The 11,137-nt window shown below is 36.5% G+C and overlaps 1 protein-coding gene across 9 annotated transcripts in view; it reads left to right on the plus strand.

The window, feature by feature from the left end:
- LOC106870433 (ubiquitin-associated protein 1) overlaps nucleotides 1-11,137 on the plus strand; it is a 52,666-nt gene that overhangs the window by 40,820 nt on the left and 709 nt on the right. For all 9 annotated transcript variants that reach the window (XM_014916504.2, XM_052972075.1, XM_014916507.2 and 6 more), the window contains 6 exons: nucleotides 2,112-2,167; nucleotides 4,372-4,445; nucleotides 5,080-5,136; nucleotides 5,766-6,911; nucleotides 9,751-9,990; nucleotides 10,797-10,898. In XM_014916504.2, the coding sequence (XP_014771990.1) occupies nucleotides 2,134-2,167; nucleotides 4,372-4,445; nucleotides 5,080-5,136; nucleotides 5,766-6,911; nucleotides 9,751-9,990; nucleotides 10,797-10,898 (1,653 nt within the window). In that variant the 5' untranslated portion in view covers nucleotides 2,112-2,133. The remainder of the gene's footprint in view (nucleotides 1-2,111; nucleotides 2,168-4,371; nucleotides 4,446-5,079; nucleotides 5,137-5,765; nucleotides 6,912-9,750; nucleotides 9,991-10,796; nucleotides 10,899-11,137) is intronic.

Below are 11,137 nucleotides of genomic sequence, written 5' to 3' on the forward strand. Positions count from 1 at the left end.
GGGGGTGAAGAGATGATAAGAGTAAAAAGAGAGAAAACATGGAAGTGAAAAGTGGAGAAGGAAGCGAGATGATATGAGAAATGAGCTGAAGAGATTATTTCTAATTTGAAAATTTATTTCTGAGAAGCAGACAGAGCAGTTGGTGTCTTTCTCAATTGTGCCCAATGACAGCCTGGGTAATTGGGAGGCCAGAAATTGGGGTTGGTGAAGTTGTTGATATTCCCTGAGAACCACTTGTGATTCTCGCTGGAGCTATGGCCAGGAGCCAAATCCTCATGTTATACATATGTCGTTCCAGCTGCAACTCTCTCCAGCAGCTTTTAAAATTTCATAACCTTCGCTGCTTTCACCCTCGCTACAAAACCACCACAACCATTTCACCTGCTTTCTATAAATATTAGAAGTTTCTGTAAATGTAATTTGGATACAAGAGGTGCAGGCATGGCTATAGGCGACACTGGCAGGCTGTATGGTTTAGAAGCTTGTTTTCTAACCATGGTCTTGGGTTCAGTCCCACTGCGTGGCACCTTGGGCAAGCATCTTTTACCATAGCCCCTGGCTATGGTAGGATTTGGTAGATGGAAACAGTGTTTGTGTGTATCTTTGTCTAGACATCCCACGCTGATTGAAATGGGCATCATACACGCAAAGTTATTTGCTTTGAGTTTTCTGTGAAAAACATGTCTGGCTCTGGAAAATATTATTTTGCTTGTAAACAAGTAAGGGTTGGCAACAAGAAAGGTATCTGGCTGTAGAAAATCTGCCTCAATAAATTCCATCTGACCCATGCATGCATGGAAAAGTGGATGTTAAAGTGATGATGATGAGGAGGAGGAGAAGGATACTTGTAGACTTTTGTTCAAAAGAATGTGTGTCAGTTGTCAATATTTCTTTATATTTGTTGTGGTTTATTACTGTTATTGTTTCTTTTGTATTGCTTTATTGGGTGTTTGGGCTCAATTTGACAGCTTGCATGAAAGGAAAAGAAAGCACAGTATCCCGTCCAACAGCTTACTCAAACTAGCCACCCTTAACTTCCACCATGGCCTCAAGATGGCTCTGGAATCTGACATGCATTTCTCAATGTGTCTCCAGGAAGATCTTTCACCAGCTTGGACTTGGTGTTGCAGACAGAGCAGTTGGTGTCTTTCTCAATTGTGCCCAATGACAGCCTGGGTAATTGGGAGGCCAGAAATTGGGGTTGGTGAAGTTGTTGATATTCCCTGAGAACCACTTGTGATTCTCGCTGGAGCTATGGCCAGGAGCCAAATCCTCATGTTATACATATGTCGTTCCAGCTGCAACTCTCTCCAGCAGCTTTACACATAGCTGTCTGAATTGAACCTAACGCCGTGTTCAAAGATGTGGAGCAGCATGACGGCGTCCTCGCTGGAAATAACATCCAATGACCATTGTAGTTTGAGGAACTTTGCTTCCATGATGTTCATGTCACATCTTACAGCCTTTTACTGTATTGAGCAGCCATCATGATGCTGATATTTTGATACCCAGCATGAATCATGATGATAGAGATAACTCTTTTCTAGTTTTCAGATGGCTTCCAGTCCTCTTTGTCAGTTAACTTTTTCTCAACTACAACTTTAATCTTTATGCCATTGACTGTTCCTCAATACATCAAATCATTTCTGAAAAACGGAGACATAAAAAAAAATTGTCAAATCTAACCTTAACATTCTGTATTTTTATTGCAAATTCAATTTTGAAAACTCATTGGAACTATATTTACAAAACACACACGCACACGAATTATATATTTCTTTATTTTTCTTTAGCTTATTGCTTTATAAATCTGTTTGTACACTTGAGATTTTCTCAAAGCTTTAAAGACATTACAGGATAGAAACACATTTACAAAACTGCTAGCTAATTAAAAATAAAGGAATTTATATATTTGATACAACTTCCTGAAGTATTGAGTACTTTATTGTGAGAATGTTTTGTTCCTACAAACAAACATGATAATATATTATATATATGTTTATATATGGCAGCGTATGACAATATATTATATATACATTAATTATTGCTTAATTTATAAGTGTGACTATATATATCTCCTTTATCTGTTTCTTTTTCTCCATGGTAACCAGTAATTCTGTTGCTCAATGAAGGATGGAATCTGACAGGTCATCCCGTGGCATATATGGTCAGTGCTGTTAATTTTATTCTCTTTTCTTTCTGTAACTCTATGTTTTTGAGATTTATGTCACAAACGACGGCTCTGTAATCAAGAAGTTTGCTTTACTACCATGTGACTCCAGATTCCAGGTTTGATTCCGCTGCAGGCATAGTCTTCTAGCATAACCTCAGGCTGGTGAAAAACAAACCTTTCCTGTGAAACTTGGTGGATGGAAACTGTGTGGAAGCCGATTACATGTATGTGTTTATGTACATGCACACACTCACACATGAAAGATGGCATAATCAGTGTGTTGAACTTTTATACCTGGGTATCTAGCCTTTACCCTTTTGTAAGGTTGATGAAATAAATATCAGACGAAAGTACTGGGGTCAACATAATCAACTGAAGTTCCCTGCATGCTCATAGCCCAATGATTGAACTTTGCAGAAACTAATAGAAAATAACAGGATATATAAAGCCTTATGCCATTTTACAGTTAAGTGTTATTTCAGGGTTATCTGATGTAGCATATAACAATGCACTTGGGTAATTCTGGAGCTTGTTTACAATATAGGGGCAGATAATGTACAGCTGGATCATTATTTTAAGTAGAACCACATTATTGATGGGTTCAAGGAAAGCTGAAATCATGTGATCTGGTGGTCTTTTTTTGATGTTTACATTCCAATTTGAAATTTAAACAAAAAAAAAAAAACCATGCCTTGCTATTATTGAAGTTTTTATTTAGTAGACCTATTGTAATCATTATACATGGATATATTTGTGATTATAATTTTTTTTTGCGGGGGGGTGGGGAGAGAGAGACTTGTTTCAGTCATTTGACAGGCCAAGCTTTGGCACAATCTTGAAGGGTTTTAGTCGAATAAATTGACACCAGGATTTATTTTTTTTTATTAAAGCCTGGTACTTATTCTTTCTGTCTCTTTTACTGAACTGTTAAGTCACAGGGACATAAGCACACCAACACTGGTTGTTGGTCAAATGGTGGTGAGGGAAAGACACACACACACACACATACATATGACAGTTTTCTTTTTGTTTCCATCTACCAAATCCACTCACAAGGCTTTGGCTGGTTTGAGGCTATAGTAGAAGACACTTGCCCAAGGTGCCATGGAGTGGGACTGAACCTGGAACCATGTGGTTGGGAAGCAAATTTCTTACCACACAGCCACGCCCTCCAAAGATGAAATAATGAATGTTTCACTAGAATTATGTTGTTAAGCATGTGTACATGCTGGTGCACTGCTCTCGAGAGTTTTAGATTATCACATCAACTATAAGTCCCATTACTTAATCTCTGGATTTTATTTTACAAAACCACTTTTTTTTATCAGATTTAATTTGTAGCTTTTTCAATTTTTGCTTAAAGGGAGATAACTCATTGCACCGATTTATACTAGTATGCATACGCGCGTAGACACACACACACACACACACACACACACACACACACACATACACACAGAGAGAGGCTTCTGCACAATTTCCATCAAGCAAATTTCACATGCAAGTTATTATTGGTGAGCCTAAGATTAGAATTAAAGATACTTGCCTAAGCACTGTGCAATGAGAAAGAATTCTCGAAGCACATGGTTATGCCTGTTCCTTGCTGTGTCCTAATGGTTAAACATAGATTATAATCTTATTAAAACACTTGTTTGTCTGTGTGCTGCTACTGTTTACAGTAGTAAATTATAACACAGCTCTGTGTACCTACTTACAGGTGAGTAGACTGTGTTGTTGAGATATAAGTGTTCCTTCAGTGCAGCACATAGAACAAAGGTTGAACTATCACACAGAATGTGAATGTATATATGTAATATTTACACACACACACACACACATGTATATACACACATACATACAATTATGTTGATCCAAACAGGAAAAATAGAACTAAAAATATATGAGTATATCTCTCTTTTACTCTTTTACTTGTTTCAGTCATTTGACTGTGGCCATGCTGGAGCACCACCTTTAGTCGAACAAATCGACCCCACGACTTATTCTTTGGAAGCCTAGTACTTATTCTGTCGATTTCTTTTGCCGAACCGCTAAGTTACGGGGACGTAAACACACCAGCATCGTAGAGATGATCTATTGTAACTTAAAGCCAAAATAACTAACCTGACCCTTGATATTTATGATATAAAAAGAAATAATACAATGTACTTGCAATTATTTATTCAATTTATATCTTTCAGGTTTGGCTTCTGCTAACTCTGCCCTTGATGGCATCCCTTTTAGAATTGGGACCACTTTTAAAGTGCCCAACAAGGTAAATATTTTAGTTTTATTTAAAAAAAAAAATTCTTTTCAAAGTTTATATGTTATAAAATGCTCCATATATGTATGTTGTTGCTTAACCCTGGGTCAGATGTTATCAATAGAACTACAACCAAAGAGGTTTCAGCTATAGTCATCTTGTTTTATTTCCAGTGAAGCACTATAATATACAATGTGTTCTTTTTTTTTTCCCTAAGACAATAGAGTGTGTTTTGGAGAATATTCAGCTACTATTTCTTGCTGGTAAAGATTCTTCATTGAGTTTCTTTCTCCGTGTGTAACATATTGTCTGAACGACAGTTTATTTCACATTAATTCTTTCAATATGTAACTAAATTTATAACTTTATAACTTGTATAACATTGTTCTTGTTGCTTTTTTAATAATTGCATTCAATCTTTTCTTCATAGTTCTTGCTTTTTTCCCTGCAGTAGCAGAAACAAGTTATTGAACAGTAAAAAACCAGGAAACATTGAAATATTCTACCATAATTAAAAAAACATAATTAAAGTGATCATTCTTTATATATAATTCTGATAGATGGAATGTCAGTATGGTAATATTTTCGTATGGTGATATGTTAGTAAGTTTAAAAATTATTTTTTGTTTTTCTCTTTTCTTGCTAGGTTTCTATTCCTAAGGAACTCCTTCGCCGACGAAATCGTAGTGCCCTTGCTGATGAGGTTAGTAAATATTGGACTCTTGTGGATGGCAGTGGGAGAGCCATATAAATAATCTTTGCTTGTTGTAGCATTAATTGACAGATGTATCCTTAACTAATTTAGCCCTTTGGTATTCGTATTACTCTGTCAAAATTTAATACCTATTTATTCAAATTGTTTTGAATTAATCACCCACTACCTTGGAGCTTTTAGTCCTGTCAAAGATATGATAATCTTTCTAGTGTTGGTGCCATAATAAAATACATCAAGTACATTCAGTAGAGCGATTGGTTTTTGGAAGAATATCTAGATATAGAAAACATGCCAAAAATGGCTTGTATGAGGGAGACATGGTCCTCTGATCTATCTAAGACGGCAGTAACTCAGAATATGATAAAATATTTTTTGGTGTGGATCAATTTTTGGAAATTGATTTCTAACATACATACAAGACCATAAATTCTATAAACAATTAATGATATTCACTGCAGTGCTGGACTTGTAGTTATTTTATCCATCAACAGATTCAAAATCAAAATCAATCACAAAGATTTGAAGTCAGAATGTAAAAAGAAGGAAATGAATATTGTTATTCACGACTCTCTGAAAATTAATAATATTTTCTTCATTTCCTTTTCTTGTTTTTACAGTATTTCTTTCACACTGAAGAAGGTGTTATTCTCTGGGCAAAAGCTCAGCAACAGATGAAGAAAAACAGAGAAGCTACCTTGAAAGAATACCATGCTCAGAAAAAGAATGCTCAAAGTCGACTGAAGAATCCTGTTCCCATGCCTTTAGCATCTGAAGGTGTGTACGTTAATATTCATATGGCCGACAAAATCCTTACACCAACACCAATCAAACCAAGTGTCAATGCATTTCACACAGATAACACAACCAGTAGCACAAAATCACAGATAGACGTCACACAGTTTGAGCAGGAGGATGACCCATTTGAAAATGTTGAGCGACAAGTAATCAACGAATTTGAAGAACTGAACCAAGTATTTCAGAACTCTGCTGAGTCACTGGAGTCACCAGAAGGGAACTATGAGAATGTTGTTATTAATAAGCCTCCATTACCATTACCAGATAGCATTGTTGCAGGAACTGATAGTGCATCACCCAATCCTGTTCCTGCATTACAACCAATAACTGCCGAAGAACCTTTGGCAAACGATGAAGGTTCTAATGTAGAAATTACTAGAAACAAGTCTGAAACAGATTTCCAAGATGGGGAAAACACAGATAGAAACATTGTTTATGGTAATTTACCTTACCGTAAAAAATCCTCTTCTAGTTCCCAGAAAAAACGAGAGAGCAATAATTACGTAATGGTCTCTTATGCAAATGGTCGTTTGGTGCATGATGCAACAAAATTAACTACAAAACAATTATCATTAGATGAGGAATCCAAACCTAATTTTTTATCTAATTATTTCAACCAGAAGTTCTCTGCCAGTCAGGAGAACACTGGGAGTATTCTTGACCCTAATCAACTGAATGAAAGTATTTACGAAAACCTTCCCATTTCTAGCACGGACAATTATGAAAACTGTCTTTTACCACAGAGGTCGAGACATTCTGTAGCGTTTGATGTTGACACAACTGTTAACCCTCCAGCTATCCCTCCCAGAACAGATTTAACCAAATTGCGTAGTACCCACAGTACACCAAACATCCATCAAGCGTCATCTGATAGAGATGCTGAGACTGTTTCCCCCTTCCATTCCCCTTCTAAACCAGCTCCAAGAAAGCAAATTAAGTCCCCAGCGTCTCCAGTACCGAGGAAACAGGTGAGGATATTTATTTTTACTTTGTTCTTTCAATAATGTTTTGTTTTTTTTTTTCCATTTTCTCTCCTGTTTAAAATGAAAAAAAAGGTACCAACACCCAAGTGTTGTGGTATGGATATCAGAATATTTTCCATCCTCTTGTAAGTGTTCAAATCTAGGATATTCAAAGAAAGGGCTGAAAACTGTGTGATGGGGTTGGGGTGAAAATGTGACCCTTCATTTCCATAATTACATGAACTCACTCTACATCTGAAATGTTTTAATAGTTGTTTTCTTCTTACTGATATTCTTCAAAAATCAATTCCATAACATTTTTTTCATATCAGGTTTCAATTCTTTTTTTTTTTTAACCTTTAACTGTTTTTTTATTTTTTATTCCAACTTCAAACTTGTCATTTTTAATTTTCATTTGATTCCATGTATTCACTTTACATATGGAATTAACTAACTTTTCTGAGCACTTTGTTGGAGAGGAAATAAAATGCGTATGAGACGTTAGATGTGTGATATTACAAGAAAAGTTGGAGTTGAATCTGGAATTCTACAAAAAATAGCATGTAGACTCAATTGTGAACAATACATGAATACATATATATAGTAACATTGGGGATTGCTGATTTTGCAACAAGCTAAAAAGCTAGTTCTAAAATCGCTCGAAGAGATGATTGTAGTAGCTATTCTAGCAAGTAATGTTTGTAGCCACTTCAACATGGCTGTTCTGTTTGAGCGGAATTTACTGCGATTTTTAGCTGGTTAACGATACACAGTTGCATCCGATATATTGTGAGCAGGGGAACAAACCCCTACCATCTTCTAGCAATGGGACCAGAATATATATATGTATTTATATATGTATTTATATGTACATGTATATGTTAGTGTGTGTGTGTTTGTTTATACATTATGTGGGCAATGTTTTCAACCAAGATATTACAACATTAACATATCAGCATCTTCAAAGCAGAGCCTTTGAATACTATTCACCTGCTTTAGCATCTGTGATTGTTCCCCCACTTCCACTCTGTTTTACTCTTCTTTCCATAACATGACTGTTGAGAGACACATTTTATTATGTGTAAGTTACACACACACTCACACACACACTCCATATAAATGAGAGCATATGCTTGTTTGTATATCATGGAAGAGCTCTGAACTTTGCGTCCTCAAGAAAAACAGATTTGATTTTCAAAATCTACATCTCAAAGGCAAGCTTTTCGGTAAATAGTAATCAAAAAATATAATTTGATATAAGAAATAATTTGACTTTCAGATCGCCACATCTATTTCTCTCTATATGTCCTATCTGTTTTTACGTTTTTCCCCACTCTCTATACATTTATCATACTCTTTCTCTATATTTACCATACTCTCTCTCACTCTTTGCATATGTATGTCTCTCATGCAGGCTACAGTCCCCTCTCTCTCTCTTGATATGACATGAAATTGCTTTCATTTTGTTTAAAACTTTGTTGCCATAATGTGTTTAGCTTCATTTTATGATAGCTATCGCTCTGAAAATTGTCAAACTTTAAACTTCTGTAACATTTAAAAACAAATTTTCTGAAATAAAGGAATTACAAATCAGATTCAGCATGAAAAATTGCATCAATGTACCAAATTTGAAAATTTTCACTTAATTTTAAAATGTGAGATTATTACTTTTGGGGCTGTTAAATTCATTACATTGTGTAAGAAAATTGTAATTTTGTTTTTTCTCTTTGATCATCAGTAAGTGTTACTTTTTTATTTGCTTCTATCTAGAAATCAAAGGAAATGACTACGTTTCCTTTCAAACTTTGCTTTTGTGACCTGGACATCAATGCTTTAAAACTGACCTATGTTCCGTTGCATCTCAGACAGATTCAGTGCTGAGTTGTTCAAGCAGAAATATCGTTATAGCAAATATTCTGCTCAATACTACAGATTAGCTTGTCAAATGTTTGACTGTAACCACTTGAGTGTGTCCCTTTGTGGCTGACAATATATGCACCTCTGATGATGAGCAGGATTAGTGGGGGAGCATCATAGCCATGTATTGAGAGGAATTCTTTGGGGTTTGAACTAATGTAATAAACGCAAACTTTGAAGGAAATATTAGCTGTTTTTCATACTTCCTAGGGGTAAGCAAATAGGAAATAACAGTTGCTACCCAAGGACAAAAATTGTGTTACACACTGTTACCTTTAGACATAAAACATATCATCATCATCATCGTTTAATGTCTGCAGTCCATGCTAGCATGGGTTGGACGATTTGACTGAGGACTGGTTAACCAGATGGCTACACCAGGCTCCAATCTGATTTGGCAGAGTTTCTACAGCTGGATACCCTTCCTAACGCCAACTACTCTGAGAGTGTAGTGGGTGCTTTTACGTGCCACCGGCATGAAGGCCAGTCAGGAGGTACTGGCAACGGCCACACTCGAAATGGTGTATTTTATGTGCCACCTGCACAGGAGCCAGTCCAGCGGCACTGGCAACGATCTCGCTCGAATGTCTTTTCACGTGCCACCGGCACAAGTGCCAGGAAGGCGACGCTGGTAATGATCACGCTCAAATGGCGCTATTTACGTGCAACTGGTACGAAAGCCAGACAGCTGCTCTGGCAATGATCACGCTCAAACGGTGCTCTTAGTACTCCACTGGTACAAGTACCATCACTCGGTGCTTTTAAGGATCTATGAGGTTAATCAGCAATCTGAAAAATTATATTCTTGAAATTGTATTGTTTATGAAAATTATTAACTGTCTGCTTTAGGTTTCAGTCGTTATGTATGCATTTTCTTTTTGTAGTGATTTCTTTCAAATTGAATTACACCATGTTTGTTATCTTTCAGTCTTGGAGTCGGCACTCTCCACTACCACCAATCCGAGCACGGTCCAATGGCCAGGTGTCACAGGGCTCGGTAGACACAAGCTGTAGTGATGACAGTCCCACAGATTACACTCAGGCTACTGACCCATTCTCTGCATTGTCACAAGAAGCTCAGACGTTTGCCCAGCAATATCTTTCCATGGGGTTCCCTCGGGCCAGAGTTGCGAGGGCTGTCCAAAAATTAGGATTACAAGAAAAAGATGTAAGTATTTGTGTTTATGTAAGTCTGTACACAAATTGAAATAATGTGAATGTCAGAAAGAACATGAACTCCATACCAATATTTTCATGTATTTTGTGTTTTGGATTTATAGAGAGAGAGTTCATTTAGATGAGTTGCAGTTTGGGTTTGTGCCAGGGAGAAGCACCATTGATGCTATATTTCTGGTAAGACAGTTGCAGGAGAATTTCCTAGCCAAAGATAACCCTCTGTACTTGGCTTTTGTTGACATGGAGAAAACCTTTGACAGGAGACCCCTCCCCAGTCCCCTTATATGGTGGTCAATGCGGAAACTAGGGATAGATGAGTGGTTGGTGAGAGCTATACAAGCAATGTACAAGGATGCTGTCAGTAAGGTGTGTGTTGGCAATGAGTATAGTGAAGAATTCCGGGTAAAAGTAGGAGTTCACCAAGGGTCAGTCCTCAGCCCCCTCTTGCTCATCATAGTCCTCCAGGCAGTAACAGAGGAATTCAAGATAGAATACCACTGGGAGCTCCTTTATGCTGATGACCTTCCTCTAATAACTGAGTCACTACCAGAACTAGAGAAGAAGTTGTCTGAAGGGGGTCCTTTTTCTCTGATGATCTGCTGTTCAGCTCTCCCTAAAGTTTCTCACTAACTTTGTTTTCATTTCTTTCTTAATGGTAATTGTATGCAGTATATACCCTAATTTGAGTAGGTGTGCGTGATGTTAGTAGTAATTGTAGTAGAACAGTATAAATGCAGGGGATGTTTTCTAATATTGATGCTAATGACTTCAATGTTGAATGTTTTTTTTTTCTTTCAGGTGATTGATCATCTGTGTATGGTTGACAAACTGGGAGAAGGAGGATATGATCCACACTTGGTTGAAGATGCTTTACATTTATTTGAAAATGATATCCAAAAAGTAAGACATCCAAATCATTTCATTAAACCTTGGTCATTTATTGATGGCTCTTTGTCATATATATATATATATATATATATATATATATATATCACGTACCATTATCATTTGACATCTGCCTTCCATACTAGCATGGGTAGATATATATATGCATGTGTGTGTGTTTTTGTGTATATGAATGTTGTAGTATAAATATATATATACAAATACACGACAATGATATATATATATATATATAT

The sequence above is a fragment of the Octopus bimaculoides genome, chromosome 12 (assembly GCF_001194135.2).
Source record: "Octopus bimaculoides isolate UCB-OBI-ISO-001 chromosome 12, ASM119413v2, whole genome shotgun sequence".
Lineage (NCBI taxonomy): Eukaryota > Metazoa > Mollusca > Cephalopoda > Octopoda > Octopodidae > Octopus > Octopus bimaculoides.